General features: G+C 53.2%; 1 protein-coding gene and 1 long non-coding RNA gene across 2 annotated transcripts in view; both read left to right on the top strand.

The window, feature by feature from the left end:
• The window catches only part of MAPKAPK2 (MAPK activated protein kinase 2), a 44429-nt gene extending 41309 nt beyond the window's left edge, over window positions 1-3120 (top strand). The window contains exons 7-10 of the mRNA XM_040636407.1: window positions 116-240; window positions 532-617; window positions 738-818; window positions 1413-3120. Coding sequence (XP_040492341.1) covers window positions 116-240; window positions 532-617; window positions 738-818; window positions 1413-1556 — 436 coding nt within the window. The 3' untranslated portion in view covers window positions 1557-3120. The remainder of the gene's footprint in view (window positions 1-115; window positions 241-531; window positions 618-737; window positions 819-1412) is intronic.
• An 8608-nt stretch (window positions 3121-11728) lies between these two features.
• Window positions 11729-15876, top strand: LOC121104040. The gene is made up of 2 exons (XR_005836412.1): window positions 11729-14997; window positions 15424-15876. It is a non-coding gene; the product is annotated as an uncharacterized LOC121104040 (long non-coding RNA).
• The last annotated feature ends 603 nt before the right edge of the window (window positions 15877-16479 follow it).

The raw sequence follows: 16479 nt of genomic DNA, 5'->3' as shown, positions 1-16479 counted from the left end.
CACGAGTTCCAGTTTCTCCATGGCCTTGACCAGAAGCCCGTTTCCCACTCTGCTCCTGGTGCAAGGCCCCTAAATAAGCCCAGCACTGTCCCTCTCCCCCTGCTTCTTGGTCCAGGCTGTGTGGGTATCCCCCCTTCTATTCCAACCACGGTCTTGCCATCTCTCCGGGCATGAAGAGTCGCATCCGAATGGGCCAGTATGAGTTCCCCAACCCAGAATGGTCAGAAGTATCGGAGGAAGGTAAGGACCCCATAGCTGCACGCACACATGCGTGTGTGTGTGTGTGTGCGTGCGTGCGTGTGTACCCGTGGGTGTCCAGTCCATGTGCGTGGTCTCTACCTGTGCCCCTACCTGCTGGGTGCTTCCTGTCTATGTGAAGGGCCTGGCTCAGGGCCGGCTCCTCGGGCAGTCTGCCTCCCTGCAACCACCCGCCACCCCTACATCTGGTTTCTCCCTTAAAACTTTGGGAGGAAGCAGAAGAGAGAGAGTGTGGCCCCTGAACTGTGTCTGTCCCCTGCCCCATCCCCACAGTAAAGATGCTTATCCGGAACCTGCTGAAAACAGAGCCCACCCAGAGAATGACCATCACGGAGTTCATGAACCACCCCTGGATCATGGTAAGCCTGGTGGGCTGCAGAGACCTGGGTCCGTGGAGACTGTCCCTCAGGTCCAGGGGTCAGCCACGACTCTGCACCACCCCAGGCTTTCACGTGAACTCGTTTTCTCCCCCTCACCAGCAATCAACAAAGGTCCCTCAAACCCCACTGCACACCAGCCGGGTCCTGAAGGAGGACAAGGAGCGGTGGGAGGACGTCAAGGTGAGGGACCCACTGGCTGCAGGGGCTGGGGAGGCAGGCGGCTCAGCGAGGGTGCTCCGGGGGGAGTGGGGGTCTGCACGCACTCACCGCAGGGGTCTCTGTTACAACAAGAGCAGTGACGCTGAGCCACTTCCCTGACCAGGCTGGGCCGGGGCCTCTGTTCAGACTAAACGCAGCTGTGGTGATTCCCTACAAGCCCACAGCGCGCTGGCTCCCCAGAGGGCCCCAAGAGACTATCTGGTACCATCTCCTTATTTTGCAGAGAAGGAGACTAAGGTCTAGAGAGGGGGAGTGACCTACTCAAGATCACGCAGCTAGTGATGGGCTGGGGCAGACCAGAACCCAGGTCCCCTGACTCCCAGTCCAGTGCTCTTTGCTTCCAGCAGGGTTACTGGGGGGCTCTGGGAGAGCAGCAGCAGTGTTGTGGCCAGGCCCTGGTGACTCAGGCCGGGGCCAAAGCTGCTGGCAGCCCTGGACCCACTGACCAGCCTGTCCTCTCCTGGTTCCCATCCCCTGTTGCCCTCACCCCACCCTTCCTTGTGTCTCTTGTCTCCCCTGTCTCCCCCTTGGTGGAACCCACCCTCCGCTCCCCAGGAGGAGATGACCAGTGCCTTGGCCACAATGCGTGTCGACTATGAACAGATCAAGATAAAGAAGATTGAAGATGCATCCAATCCTCTCCTTCTGAAGAGGCGTAAGAAAGCTCGGGCCCTGGAGGCCGCGGCCCTTGCTCACTGAGCCTCTGAGCCCGTCCCGCTCCACTGGAGGACAAGCAATAACTCTCGAGCTGAATATATTTTTTAAACGAAGAGACACAGAACTGTCCACTTCCACCTCGCCTCCTCCTTGGCGGCATGGAGCCCAGAACCCCATCAGAGGCTGCAACCTGCCCTTGGTTCCCGCCACCTCCGAGAGGGAGAGGCTGGGAGGCTGGGAGGCGAGGGGCCGAGTGGAGAGAAGGGGGCAAGATGCTCTTGAACCCGTGCTCATGTTGCAATTTTATCCATAATTTGACTTAGAATTTTTATGAAACTTCTTTTATTGTTTTTTCCCCCACTCTGCCTCCTCTTACCCAGACCCCTTCCTCTCTGGATGTGCAAGGGTTTGGGGTTGGTTCAAGGGTGTGTTGTGGAAACTGTTATAGGGACTGTCCCTGTGTTGTCCCACATGCCCTGTCTTTCCCCACGACAGCCTGAGGCCCCTGCTGGCCAAGGCATTCTCGGAGCTCAAGGCCCTGCGGGGGGGTGGGGGGGGGCAGGCCAGGAAGCCACCCACCTCTGTTGGAGCCCTCAGATGTCACCCATGTGCCAGATGGACAGAGGCGAGTGTGATTGTGTGCGCGTGCGTATGTGTGCCCGCATCTTTGTCGGGGACTGTGCGTTTGAGGGGCCAGGGGCAGGCAGGGCTGCAGAGAGAGGGGCCCTGCTGTGGCTCGAGAACCTTACCCCTCCTTGGGCCTGCGTGCCCGTGTGGGGTCTGCCGGAGTGCCTGAGAAACCTATGCAGACTCTGAGCCAGGCCCCCTGCGGCCTGCCCGTTCGCTGCTTCTGGGAGGCGGAGGGGAGTGACTTAGGCACTGGCACAGTGATCAGAAGACTGGACCCGCCCCCCGGCCCCCTACCCCCATTCAGTGCCGGTCCTAGTTCTCTGAGGCGCTCATCTACCAGGTGGCCTCTCTCCTCCTTCCTGCCGTTAGTAACCGGTTCTTGTTGATCTTTCCTACATTTTTAGCCACTTCTTACCAGGCCTCCTCTTTGCTCATGGCGGGGAGCCCAGGCAGTTTAGAAGTGACACAGAGCTTCTGCATTTCGCCGTCTCTCCTGGGCTCCGGAGGCATTGGCCAGCTACCCCTTGTGGGCAAAGGCGACACCACTTGTGTGGTCCTGCAAATTTCCACTGTGGCCTAGTGGGTGGGTGGGGGAGTCTTCACACCAAAGATGTCCCGACTCTGCCCCTTCCCCATTAGCCACTTCACCTCCACCCCAAACAACTCAGCTTTGTGCGTCCAGGCCAGTGAGGGGGAGGCCGGGAGGGCCCTCCCCCGCTATCAGTGAGCAACATGGGGAGAAGTCCTCCATGCTAAGGTCTTTTTGGGGCAGGGGTGGCACTAACGCTTCAGCTCTCATCTCCCTTGGGAGTGAGTTGCTGGAGGAGCAGTCCGGATCTTCTCTGCGTGTGGGGGAAGGGCTCCGAGTGCCCACAGTGCCTCCCTGTCTCTGATGGTGTGTCCAGCACTCAGATTGTTGTAAACTGTTGTTGTTTTGTATGAGCGAAATTGTCTTTACTAAACAGATTTAATAGTTGAAAGGTTTTCTTGCTCTTCCTTCATGGGACTCAGCCTTTCCACCCCGCGCTCCCCATGAATCCTCTTCGCACCCGTGGAGAGTGGGTTTGTATGTTGGGAGGGCAGAATCTGGGTGTCCTGGGAGGGGAGAAGTTGGAAGGGCCTCCTAGGTGAGGGAGCACCTGTCCTGTGTGGGGTCTGGCCAGAACAGGTCTGCGGTAGGGGCATGAATGCTGTTCTCCTTTAGAGCAGGGTGGGGTGGCAACATGGGTTGCGGAGCCCATGCTCTTTTGTCAATACTGAATTAGGAGCCAGCGGCTTCTCAGCACGTGATTCTTTGACCTGTGTAGCCACAGCCAGGTGCTGGCCTCCTCAGCCTGAGGGGACCTGCTGGCGTGGGTTTCTGGATTCAAATCCTGGGAGAGACCAAGAGAGCAGGGTGGTGTAGTTCCTGAAAGTTCCAGGAGGGGGCGATAGGGTTTAGGCTTAAAGGGAAATATTCTGCATTGACCAGGAAGAACCCTCAGTCAGTGTTCATGTGACCCATTCCCCTCCATTCACAGATGAAAAGAGCAAGGCCCAGAGGTGATATGTTTGGGATCGCACAATGGATTGGTTTGCAGTAGGGCCTAAGGTACTACTGACCCCACTTCCTCCTTCCAGTCAGATAGAAAAATAGTGCACCCTGGGCATGTTCACATTTTCTCCCATGGTCCTCAGAGCTGACTGGGGAGAAAGGCAAGGCAGGGTGGTTACCCCTGCTTCATGAGGGAGGGAGCCGACTGAGGGCAGAGGAACGTACTGAAGGTCGCACAGCTAATTGGTTGGGACTAGAACCTAGGATCCAAAGGCCTGGGATGTTCTCCCTCCTCACACCCGGCCTTCTGCCTGGAGGAGAGGGCTGCTCATCCCCTTCGTCGTTCGCAGGATCATGGCTCCATTGCTCAGGCTCGTGGGCACAGGCAGGGCGGCCCCTGGTGGCCCCCGACCTCCCTTTATAACTCCTGAATGGATTGTTGAGGTTGGGTCGCAGCTCGAGACTCCGCTCAGCCATGTAGAAACCACTGCTCAGAGAAACCGGCCGGAGGTTTTGCTCTCAGGGAGATCCAGCTGCAGTGTCTGCACTAACACAGGTGTGAGAAGTGACGAGAACTTGGAGCGCTCTGCGTCTTGGGAGGCCGTATTTCTGTTGCCGCCCTAATACCCATGGCTTACAACAGCATAAATGCAATACGGTCCCACCTGTCAGAGGTCTGATAGGGCCTCACCGGCCTGGACTCAAGGTCTCAGCGGAGCTGCGTCTGCATCCCTTTCTGGAGGCTCTAGAAGATTTCATTGTCTTGCGTTTTTCCAGCTTCAGAAGGCTATTGCCTTCCTTGGCCTGTGGCCATCTTCCTCCATCTTCGAAGCCAGCAGCATCGCGCCCCTCTGACGCTCCTGGGGTCCTCTGTCTTGACCTCGCCAGGAGCTATGTCTCCACTTTTAAGGACTTGGGTGATTCGATTGAGCCTCCGCAGATCACCCAGGGTAATCTCCCCATCACAAGGCTCTTAACCTTAATCCCATCTGCAGTTCCTTTTGCCGTGTAAGGGACCATGTGCCTAGGTCCATGGGACCAGGATGTGGGCATCTGCGGGGCACCTGCTCTGCCACAGAGCCCTGTCGCACAGCCTTCTCATCCTCTTGCCCCGCACGCTGGTGTTCGGGGCCCCTTCGGCCTGGGTCAGCCTGGCTCAGGACCCCTGTGGCCTGGGACGATCTGCCCTGGAGTTGGTGTTCAGGGAGGATGGCTGGGGTGAAGGGCCAGGAGGGGCCCAGCTTGGCGCAGGGGTCTTGCCATACCTTTGCCCTCCTGCCCGTCCCCCTGACCCCCGCATGGGTGGCTCTGTAGTTCCCTGTCACTTAACCTCCTTCTGCTAATTTCCCAAGCCCCCAGGTGGGAAAGGGAACTTGGACCTAAAGGCAAATGCTGGCTTTCATGGGTGCAGGAGGCAGTGGTGGGGGGGTGATTCCTGAATGCCCTGGTGTAAGATGTGAAGCAGGCTTCAGGACTAGTCTCCAGTTTACCTACGAGGAAACACAGCCTCACGGAGGTAAAATGACTCTCCCAAGGTCTCACAACTAAGCAGAAGTGAATCTCACTTGGAGTTCCAGCTTCCAAGTTTAGAGTTCCTTGAAAAAAACAAACCAAACACAAACAAACAAAAATGCCAAAGTCTTCTTGGTAAGGAAGGGGGAGGGGGGCCAAGAGTGAGACAGATTGGATTCCCCTCCACTGAGTGGAGTTGTTTCCTTTTCTGTGGAATGTGGGGCGAGGGGGTGCATTCCTGCACCCTGCGGCTATTGTGAAGAATTCAATGAGAGGATGGATGTCAATGCTTTCTGAGGTGCCCGGTGGTCTTCATGAGCCCCCGCCCCCCCCCAGAGGGCACAGGGCACCCTAGGTTCGGAGTGGGACCGGTGGTCTAGGCTGCGTCAGGCCTGCCCTCACTTTGAGGGCCTGTCTCTGTGCTTTGGGTGGAGGACGCAGCTGGTTTGGTAAATAATAACAGTAAATTGGGGGTTTTCCTTTGACTTGGTTGGAGACAGGAAGTGGCTGTAGAGGGCTGTGAATGACGAGTGGGCAGAGTGGGTGGAGCCTGCCCAGGGTGTGAAGGAAATTCAGTTACTCGGGGGAGGAGGATGGCATTGGTGAGGCGGGGAAAGTGGCCGTCCTACCCACCCCGCCCGGTAAATGTAAACAGACCTGCTGGCTGGCTGGCCACTCCCCAGGTGGGCCAGAGCGGGGAATGGGAGCAGCCCTGGGGGGCAGCCTTAGAGCCCTAGGGCCCAGGAACACAGCCCCTCCCTGGCTTTGTCTCTTGAAGTCCACATTTAGGGGCTCAGCCGCCCCAGAGGGAGTCTGGCCAAGTTTGGAAGTAGTTCCTCTTTCGAAGGGACACGGCTCCAGCTCTGGGGGGCCTTTTGGCAAATTCACCTACCTCTCCTCGCCCTGCACTAGGACCAGTGTGAAGAGACCACCCAAAATCCTAAATCCCTAAATACCCAAGCACTGACTAGCGTGCACTATGCTTTGGGTAAAAAGAAGTGTAAGACCCAGTTCCTGCCCCGTATGCAAACTTGACAGGCCGTCTTTTCCTTTCTCTGCCCCCAGAGGCCCGGATACCTACTTTGTGGTCTGAATCTCTCTGTTCACAACTGCTCCAGATGATGAGGGATGTGTCATCCGAGCCCAGGTGGCCTGGGGCAGCCTTTGAGCGCCCTAAAGTTCTGACACTGGAGGAAGGAGTGAGGTCGAAGCTGCATGCCCTGGAGCCTTGTCTTCTGGACAAAGCCCTCACCTCCGTGCCTTCCTGGAGACAATAGCAGTTCTACCCCCATTGCCGGTGTGTGAGGCTTAAATGTGGCCACGCCAGGACTTCGAGAAGTGGGGAGGGCACTCTCCCTGGGTGTATAAGGGGGTTCCTCCCCCAAGCTACAGATTACCCTTTGAAGGAGATCAGTGCTTCGGCCTCCTCGGCTAGAATGCTCTTTGAGACTCAGCCCCGTCGCAGGAGTTCAGACACCACGTTCTGATTCAGCTCCTCTTGAGCACGTGCTCCATGGCACGCCTGGTGCTCAGGACTCTGGGGAGACGCGGACGAGCTGGAAGTGGGTCTAGCCCCATGTCTAGGGGAGTAGACGGCCAGTAACAGAACAGAAAGCAGGGGAAATCGACACCTGAAACAGAGCAGGTGCTTGCGGTGCAGATGTTGGAGCTCTTCTGGCAGAGACCCTGGAGCGCCCCCCAGGAGCCCTGGGAGGACAGATGTGACAGGAGTCAATGAGGGAAGAGCTCCGTGGAGGTGCTCCCATCAGATGTCCACTCCCGTCTCTGCAGGAGCCACATCTTTCCTTTGAGTCTAGGTTCCCCCTTCTGTCTTTTGGTCTGAACTGCTGTCTGTTACCCCGCCCCCCGCCTTGCTTCAGCTTGATCTTTGACTCCCATCAATTCATCCAAGGGAAATCTGATTTACCCCCTTCAGTGGGGGGCGTCCTCGGTGCTTTTCTGCCCATTTTCTCTTTCCAGCCCCTCCAACCTGGATTCCTCTCATTCAACTGTGTTTGCTTCCCCCAGAACCAAAATTTGGGAACAGAGCCTGAGTGGGATTTCCCCTCTAATCTTCTGTTCATTAACTTTTAAAGAAGCCTTAAACTTAGATCATTTTTAGTTACGCATTTTACAAGTCATTGTGACAAAGGATAACGTTACATGTAACTGGAGGCTCCTCTTGGAAAAGTGGACTGAATGGTTGTCCAGGATTCCCTTGTCCGCCACCCCCCCAGTGTCACTGAGACGCCATAGCTCCTCGTAGGCTCTTCTCACCTCTCCGCATGGTCCTCACACCGCCCCTCGGTATCGGAAATGGGAGCCCCTGAGAGCTTCCCCATAAAAGATACACATCTTACTGTGCTTAAGCTTCCACACTTTCTATTTTTTACACACCAACATCTCAAACCTAGGGTTTCCTTGGAATGTATATCCACCCTCTGGGGGGGGGCATAACTCCTCTGGGGGGAAATTACTCCCCAGAGCCTCCGGCCAGGGCCAGGAAGTCTTGGCTGTGACTCTCTGGTGGGGAGATCTTCGGGGGGCAAGTGGTGGCTGCTGAGGGGCCTGGAACCTGTGTGTGGTAAGTCATTTTCAGGGGCCAGAGCTGCCATGCAAATGCGTTCGTTTGCATAACTTTCTTGCTCTATGGGACAGTGAAGTTTCCTACTCCATGGGACACTGCTGCCAGGATTTGCAAGTGAAATATTGGGACTGGCTTTCCCCCTTTGCTGTTCCCCTCTATTCATGAGACTTTATCTCCACCCCCCCCACCCCCGCCCCCTCGGGTTTTGTTTCTGTCCCTCAGGCCCTGTGTGACCAACCAATGCTGGTCTTAACATTTCCGATCCTAGGAGACTAGCCTTGCTGGGGCCCTGATATGCAAAGTATCTACAAAGGTTATGCAAATGAGTCCCTGGGCTCGGTGACTCTGGCCCAAGTCCAAAACCTGTGGATAGCTCAGGCCCCTGCTGTCTGAGCCCAAGGGAAACGTGACCGCCATCCCTTCGTCCCTTCACCCTCATCAGTCCAGGCGGCCGAGACATCTTGTTCCTCAACTAGCAAGAGCCTCCTGCGGCTATGAGGCCTCAAGTTTCAGAATGAGCTGAGTTCTCCCAGCCCTTACCCTCTGATTTGGAGACCTGTGGTTCCAAATTCACCAGTCAGAGGTTTACTTTTCAAAGATTAACCACGATCACATTGAAGTCTGAACCCCAGACCCTGGTTAGCTGTGCCTAGAGCCTGCGGTCCAGGGAGACCTGGTATTTGCAGTAAGACCCAGAAGGGCCTATGGTTTTCTGGCACTCAGCTGTCTCCTTTCCTGGTCAGAAACCTGTTCTAAGTAACTGCCCTCATAGTGAGACTCTGACCCTCCTCACTGCACCCACAGCCACTCACAGTGGGGACCAAGGCAGGACGGAAGGGGACAGGGGCAGGCCGTTCTCTGAGCCACTCTGCAAGGAAGAGAGAGTGAGAAATCCAGTCTGATCCACTTACTCCCAAGTTCTGAAAAGGGTAGCTGAGCCAGCATAGGTGCTCGGGATCTGTTGGGTGGATGAATACATCTAAGAACAATGAACACAACTTATTTTAGTAATTCAAACAGCGAAACAATTAGACACACATCGTCGTGTATACATTCAGAGTGAAATGTGCAAGCTCTTCTTTATAACCTCTTTCTCTCCTCACTCAACCGTGCCGGCTCCCTCTCCAGAAATAACTTTGTTTAACAGCTTGGTGTGATTCTGATTTTATCCAGCCTTACAAAAATTTCTATTTATCTACACACGTATATCCTTCTAAACACAGGTGAGAAATTTCTTTGAGGGTTATAACAAGTACAAATGGGATCGTTAGGCATATGGTTCTACAACTTGCTTTTTTAAAAAAAATTGTGCTGAAACATCCATGCCGTAAAATTTACCATCGTAACCATTCTTAAGTGTGGAGTTAAATAGTGTGAAGTATCTTCCCATTGTCGCACAACCCATCTCTAGAATTCTAGCCACATCCGTTAATCGATATGCAACTTGCTTTTTAAACTCAACATATCATAGTGGGTGTCCGTGACTGAACTCAACTATCAAAAATTTTTTCTAGTATTTTAAAGGTTTTTTGTTTTTAGTTTTTAGTAATCTCCACACCCAACGTGGGGCTCAAACTCACAACCCCATGATCAAGGGTCACATGCTGTACTGACGGAGCCAGCCGGGTGCCCCAGAACCATCATATTCTCAACAGCTGCAGAGATTCCACAGCATCGATGCAGCATAATTTATTTAACTATCTGCCCTTGGTGGATGCTTTGTTTCCTTTTTTTTTTTTTACTCTTAGTATGAATGTTGCAAACGGCTTGAGCCATATCTCTGTGCACATGTGTAAGGATTTCTGTAGGATGGGTTCCTAGAAGTGGCAGTTAGAGAAAGGGGTATGTACACTTTATGTTTTGGTAGGCACTCCCAAGAAGACAGTATCGATTTATGAATGAATGCATTTTGCATATTGCTTTCTGAATGACAGGCCCATGAATGGATTTACTGTCAGCAGTGGGGTAATCTGTGGGTGGAATAAGTCAGCTGAGAATAAGAGTACAAAAGCACTTCCCAAAACATAGATGCATACCCTGGGTAACATTGTGGGCAACTGGAAGAATCAGATGTGGAGGGGCAAAGGGGATTCCTTCAGCCTCTCCCCATATCAGTGGCTCTGCTCACCCAATTACAGTTATTTGCATATATTTTGGGTGTGCAGGCAGAATGGCTTGAAGACCAGTCTGAGGGTCAGCCTTGCTCAGCTTTCTGCTGGTGTTTGATCTTGGGCATGTTGCTTGATCTGGTTCCCAGACTGTGAAGCCCCTGGTGGGAACGCCAAGGAGATGACAGTGTGCAGATGACTTTGACATACGGCCCACTGGCAGGTGCTATGAGAGGCCCAGAGTGCCGTGGAAGCTTCCCAGGGGGGGCTCCCATCTGGTTAGGGAGACCGTGACAGAAAGGCCCGTGCTGAAAGAGGTGACTCTGGCTCAGGGTTCTAGGAGTTATGGGGGACACAGGAGACTTGCAGGCATTTTTTCTTACCATACAGGAGCTCAATCACATTACCCCCAGAACCTTTACGGGACACTGATTGCGTGCCCAGCACTCTGCTGATTACAGAGTCTGCAGAACCGGGTTCGTGATGCGGTGGTCAATAGCTCGGTTGCACACTACATGGGAGAAAGCTTTGGAGTTACACTACACCGGGTTCCAAGTATGTGCAGGTGACTTCACAGAGCTTCCCTTTATCAACTAGTACCTTGGGGATAAGAAATGTGGCACTCCACAAAAATTTCTTTTAAGATTGCTTTATTTCAGAGAGAGAGACTGAGAGTGCATGCAAGCCAGGGAGGCACAGAGGGAGAGGGAGACAAGCAGACTTTGGGGAGCCCGATGTGGGGCTCGATCCCAGGACCCTGAGATCATGACCTGAGCCAAAATCAAGAGCTGGGGGCTCAACCAACTGAGCCACCCAGGCACCCTTCCAAAATTATTAACAATATTTAGAATTATAAGTATTAACTATGAGAATGTGCTTCCTAGACCTCTAATTACAGCAGCAGCAGCCTAGGGCCTCAGGAGCTCTTCTCCGAAAGCCACTGTTGCATTTGCGCTGAGGCCGTATTTCCCTCCGGCCGCCCCCAGGCGATGACTGGGCCTGGTAGGCATTCTAAGATACACCAGTTGCGGGGGGAACCAGGCCTCTAGTGATGGCTGATTTGGGTCTGAGGATTCCCTGGCAGCTCTGCAGAGGCTTCTTCAGACTGCACAGTAGTATAGGACACTTGTGCCCAGCCTTCTCTCCTTTCTCCTCAGTAGGGTCAGGGCTCTCTCAGCTTGACCAGCCTCCCCCGCTCTTTTCTCTCATAAAGACATTTCCCCTAACTAAACCCCTGGCCTGTCCAATCCGGTTTTGTCCTCTGCTTCTCAGAGGACCCGGATTAACAATGATATTGCTACGGGGCGCCTGGGTGGCGCAGTGGTTAAGCGTCTGCCTTCGGCTCAGGGCGTGATCCCGGCGTTATGGGATCGAGCCCCACATCAGGCTCCTCCGCTATGAGCCTGCTTCTTCCTCTCCCACTCACCCTCCTTGTGTTCCCGCTCTCGCTGGCTGTCTCTATCCTGTCAAATAAATAAATAAAATCTTTAAAAAAAAAACAAAAAAAACCGATATTGCTTCCCTCATAGGGCTGTTGCCAGGAACAAAGGAGAAAGGTACAAGCTTGAGCACGACGCCTGCACATGGTTAGCACTCATTATTGTCCTCTATCGCAGGTAGGAGTCCTGTTATCGTATCAGTGTGAGCAGATGGATTTCAGTAAAAAGGAGAGTAAAGGTGATTCACGCCGCATGGCTTTGGTTGAGAGAGAAGGCCACTGCGTGTCTGGTGCGGGGGTGTTCCGGCCACTGGGTTTGTGGCTCCGTAGCCCAGCGGAGAGGACCCCCACTCACGCTGGGGCGTGGAATAGCTGGGTACCGCATGGGGGCGGGGGGCGGCGGGGCGTCAGTGCCCGGCAGAGTTGGGGGGCCAGGGGAGAATGATGGGAAGACAGCGTGCCTTCAAGTAAAACAGGGGCTATGGGAAGCTGGGGTGAGTCACAGGGTTTCTCTTAAAACCCCTGAACCCATGGCATCTTGAATGTGCTGAGTGTGGGGCCCGCCAGCCCAGCCTCGCCTTGGTTCTAAGAATGTATCCCTTCCCTCCCCTCCCACAGTTGTCAAAATTAATCAGGCCCCTGATTTCAGCAACATTTCTCTCTTCTCTTATAAGAATTTGGCAAAGAAAACTGGGTTATATCCCCGCACAGGAGGCCGCAGAGATCGGGGCTGATTGGGAGGAAACGTGAGAACAAGCTAGTTCTCTAGCTTGGGTTTCAGAACGTGCTTCTCCCTGCTCCTCCCTGCGGAGAAAATCCGGCTCAGGTGATGTGGGTCAGGCGCGGGGTGCCGCGTAGACTGGAGCCCTGGACTCTGGCAGGTCCACACCACGTTCTGTCTCTTGCACGTGCCGGCTGGAGGCCTCCAACTTCTGTAAGCCTCCATCTCCTGTTAGTAAGTGGAGACAGGAGAGCATCTTCCTCGTTGTGTTTTGGGGAGAATTAAACAGCTAATCAGTGTAAAGCCTCCACCCAGTTCCTGGCACCCGGTGACTGGAAGCCCGGTGAAGACACTGCCCAGCCCTGTTCAGAGACCCCTGGTCCCCTTTGTGACCATCCCTCCTCTTTTCTTTTGAATTCTGACCTCCAACAACCCTATAAGGTAGAGGTATTGTTATCCCCATTTTATAGATATGTAAACTGAGGCTCAGTTTACATCACTCTTGTGGTATAGGACACTGATTTAGCCTGTTGGAACACTTCCCAGAGGCAAAGAGGAGGCAGTGAAAGCAACTGAGGCCACATTTAGAGGCCAACAGCGTTCACGGACCTGAAGGGCTGGAAGGGCACAGCATCACCATTTCCCCCCCACCCCCCGCCCCCCAAGGTGGAACATTCCTCCTTCAGATATGGGCAAAATTCATTTCCTCTTTGTTCCTGCGTCACGTTTTCAATGATGACTACCCTTACTGCTCTGTTTAAAACTGCAACCTTCCCTCCTCCTACCCCCAACTCCTCGCTCTGGGCACTCTCTACTCCCCTCCAAGGCTTTATTTTTAAAAATCGTTTTTATTGAAATATAATGTAGATCCCCAAAGCTACCCTCCTTCGTGTTTTCCCCAAAGATCTGATCACCTTGTAAAACTCTGTGTAACTTACTTATCATGAGTGGAGTCTTGCCACAGGGCAGGGATTTGTGTCTGCTTTGGTCACTGACCCACCTGCAGTGCCTGGTGCGCGGGCGCCTGGCAGCATCCCGTGTGCTGCTCACAGAGGATGGAGATGCACGAGACCGAGCCACCGCCTCCCTGCCTCGAGGGTTTTGTGCAGAGCAGCAGCAGGCGATGGATGAGTAAGAACCAGAGGGCGGGGCAGGCAGGGCAGCACGGGCTCCGGGACAGGAGCCGTCCCCGGGAGCCTGAGAGCCAGGGAAGGCCTCCTGGAGGACCTGGATGGACATCTCGATGCGTGGAACTCTCCTGTCACCTGAGACAGCTCCTCCTTCCCGGATAGAGGGGAAGCCTTCCCTCGGTTAAACCCCGATCCCTCCTGTTGCTGTTTCAGCCCATTTCCTCTTGTTCTGCCCTCAGTGGGTCCTGTGGCAGTAACCGCACTAACCATTCCAACCCATCTCATTCCTCAGCCCAGGGTCCCAGCAGGCTGAGCAGGGCCTGCCACAGACAAATTGCCCACAGCCCTGTGCAGCCTGGAGGGCCAAGCTGGCGACACGGTGCCCTTGGAGTAGGGGGAGCACAAGGAGGCCCCGTCCCCAGCGCGGACACACAGGGGATCTTCAGGAAGTATGGCGGGGTGGTGGATGGACCTGAGGACTCCAAGATCCCCTGAGAAGTCCTTCTAAGGACCCAGCTTCTGTCTAGACTTGGCGATGCCATCATTTAAACAGATTTTTGTTATTTCACTTTCTTATTTATTTCTGTTTAGTATTTTGTTTGTAGCCACTTTTCCCCAAATAGAAGCTTCCGAAATTGTTTTCAATGTGGTAAAACAGAGCTGAATAAAAATAATGAGAAAATCAAAAAGAAGAAAAGAAAAATGAGAAAGTAAGGAGAGGAGTGCAGGCCCCCAAGAGCTCCTACGTGGTGGAGCTGAGTAGAGCTGAAACCCAGACTTGCAAAGCCCTGCCGCTGTTGTCTGTACGCACTTGTGTGACCGTGCCTGCAGGGAGCCATTCAGAGTGCAGCGCTGGGTCCTGCCCGGTCTTATCATGGTCATGGGGGGCATGTCCCTTGCTCCTGGGGCCTCTAGGGGAAGTGGCATGTCATGATTTTTATGGGGTCCCAGCTCTTCTCTGGTTTATATCCCATGCCCTCACCCAGGCAAGGCTGAGTGAGGGACGCCTGGGGCGGAGTGGGGGGCATCTCGGAATCAGAATCTCTAGGCTGGAGGCCTGCAAAGGGATACTGCTGTTTCTCAAACTTGCTGAATCATGGAACACCGAATCATATTTTTCATGCTTCGCCCCTATCAATCTTTTGCTTAAAAACTATGCCTGCCCCAGGGGCGCCTGGGTGGCTCAGTCAGTTGTGTGTCTGATTCTTGATTTTAGCTCAGCTCATGGTCTTAGTGTTGTGAGATTGACCCCACATCGGACTCTGTGCTTAGGATCTTCTCTCTCTCTCCCCCTCTGCCCCTCCCCCTGCGCATGCTCTCCCTCTCTCATAAGTAAATACATCTTAAAAAAAAAAAAAAAAAAGGAATCCCTGCCCCAAACCACCAAATACCACACATAGAGCAAAACCCAAGGGGATGAAATTTCTTCAGGTACTGTAGTCACAAAGAGGTAAGGTTTTATCTGTTTTCACTAACAGCAAATTCATAACATTATTCTCTTCCCTGGTTCTCATGGCACATTGGGATTGTTTTCACAGGCTCTGGACCGGAGTTCTCTGAACTCTGTGGCTGGAGTCACCAGTGAGGGGCGTACTCCCTCCCAGGAAGGAGTTCTGGAACTGTGTAACACTGCGACCGCAGCCCTAGGCCAGAAACCACGCCCCTTCCTTTTGCTCGTCCAGAGGACCCGAGAGTGGCCAGTGAAGGCCTCCCTGCGATTGCGCCAGAATGACTTGCAGGGAGAGAACTTTACCTAGTGAAGCTGGTGAGGCTTCAGCTTCTGAGTCCTGACTTGCATGAGCCACTTTTCTACTTCGGGATCTGTAAGCTCCAATTTATTTTTTTCTGAAAGCCTCTAAATTATTCAAGCTTTGGGCCCCACAAACCTAGATCCATTACTGCTTGTGTTCCACTGTGGCAGAAAAGGCAAGCCATACACTAAAGGTTCTTTCACTTTCCATCGCTGTTGCTGGGAAGTGGCCATCCAGCCAGGGACTAGACTTCTAGCTCCTCCGTGCCTTGGTTCTAATCAATGGAATGTGGCCAAAGGGATATGCCCGCCATTCCCTGGTCTGACCTATTAAACCCTTTTAAACCTATTAAAACCTATAAAAATCTGTTAAAACCTACAATCCTTTTCCCCTTCCCTTGTCTTCTGGCTGCATCCAAGACAGTGTCAAGGGCAGAAAGTGTAATTAAGAGTTTGACTCCATTTTTTTTTTAAGATTATTTATTTATTTATTTGACAGAGAGACAGCCAGCGAGAGAGGGAACACAGCAGGGGGAGTGGGAGAGGAAGAAGCAGGCTCCCAGCGGAGGAGCCCTATGTGGGACTCGATCCCGCAACGCCGGGATCACGCCCTGAGCCGAAGGCGGACGCTTAACCGCTGTGCCACCCAGGCACCCCTTGACTCCATTTTTGATGTTTACGTACAGCCTTCAAGCCCACTACTCCCCTTTCCCTTTCTGCCCCCCAAAATGGACACGAAAGCTTGAGTGCTCCCTCCTGTGGCTGTGGCGGGAAGTTCAAACCATGCAAGTCTCAGCCTGTGCCTGGGAATCCTTACCCACACTCCATCACCCAACTATCATGAACCCCAAGCCCGTAGCCCCTCTCTGCTTTCTCTCAAGCCGTTTTTGGAACCAGCCCTCCTCCTTCCAAGAAAGTCTCGGTATGTGAGTAATAAACCTTTCCATGCCTTCTTGGTGTGTGTGTGTGTTCACGTGGCACCATCAGTCTTGACGTCCAAACCACATGTTGTTATGAGGGGAATCCATCCTGTCTCAGCAGTGACGATAACAGAGAATCTCCATCAGCACGAATGACTGTGGGACAAACTTCTTGCCTGTCGTAGCTCACGGCTGCCCCTCCATACACATTCTTTCCATGAGTGAGAAATCAACTTCTGTTAAGTCACTGAGATTTTAGGGTTTATCTGTTACAACAACTAGTGTTATCTTAACTAATATACCCAATGATAAAGCTGTCTAGTTCTAATAATTTTAATTAATTCCAATATCCTAAGTAGATTTGGGGAAATCTAAAAAAAAAAAAAAGGAAAAAGAAAAAAGACTGATTTGGGGTCATGATCTCAGGGTCGTGAGATTGAGCCTTTATCAGGCTCCATGCTGGGTGTGGAGCCTGCTTAAGATTCTCTCTCCTTCTGCCCCTCCCCCTGCCCCCTCTCCCTCTCTTAAAAAAAAGAGAGAGAGAGAGAGAGAGAGAAAAGGCTGGTTATTTTCCTTTCTGGCTGAAGAGAAGATGCCAACTCTTTATCTAGCAAAGAGATTGTGGCTAGGATAGC

This window comes from Ursus maritimus, unplaced genomic scaffold, assembly GCF_017311325.1.
Source record: "Ursus maritimus isolate PB19 unplaced genomic scaffold, ASM1731132v1 scaffold_2, whole genome shotgun sequence".
Lineage (NCBI taxonomy): Eukaryota > Metazoa > Chordata > Mammalia > Carnivora > Ursidae > Ursus > Ursus maritimus.
This window is presented reverse-complemented; position numbering and strand designations above follow the sequence as displayed.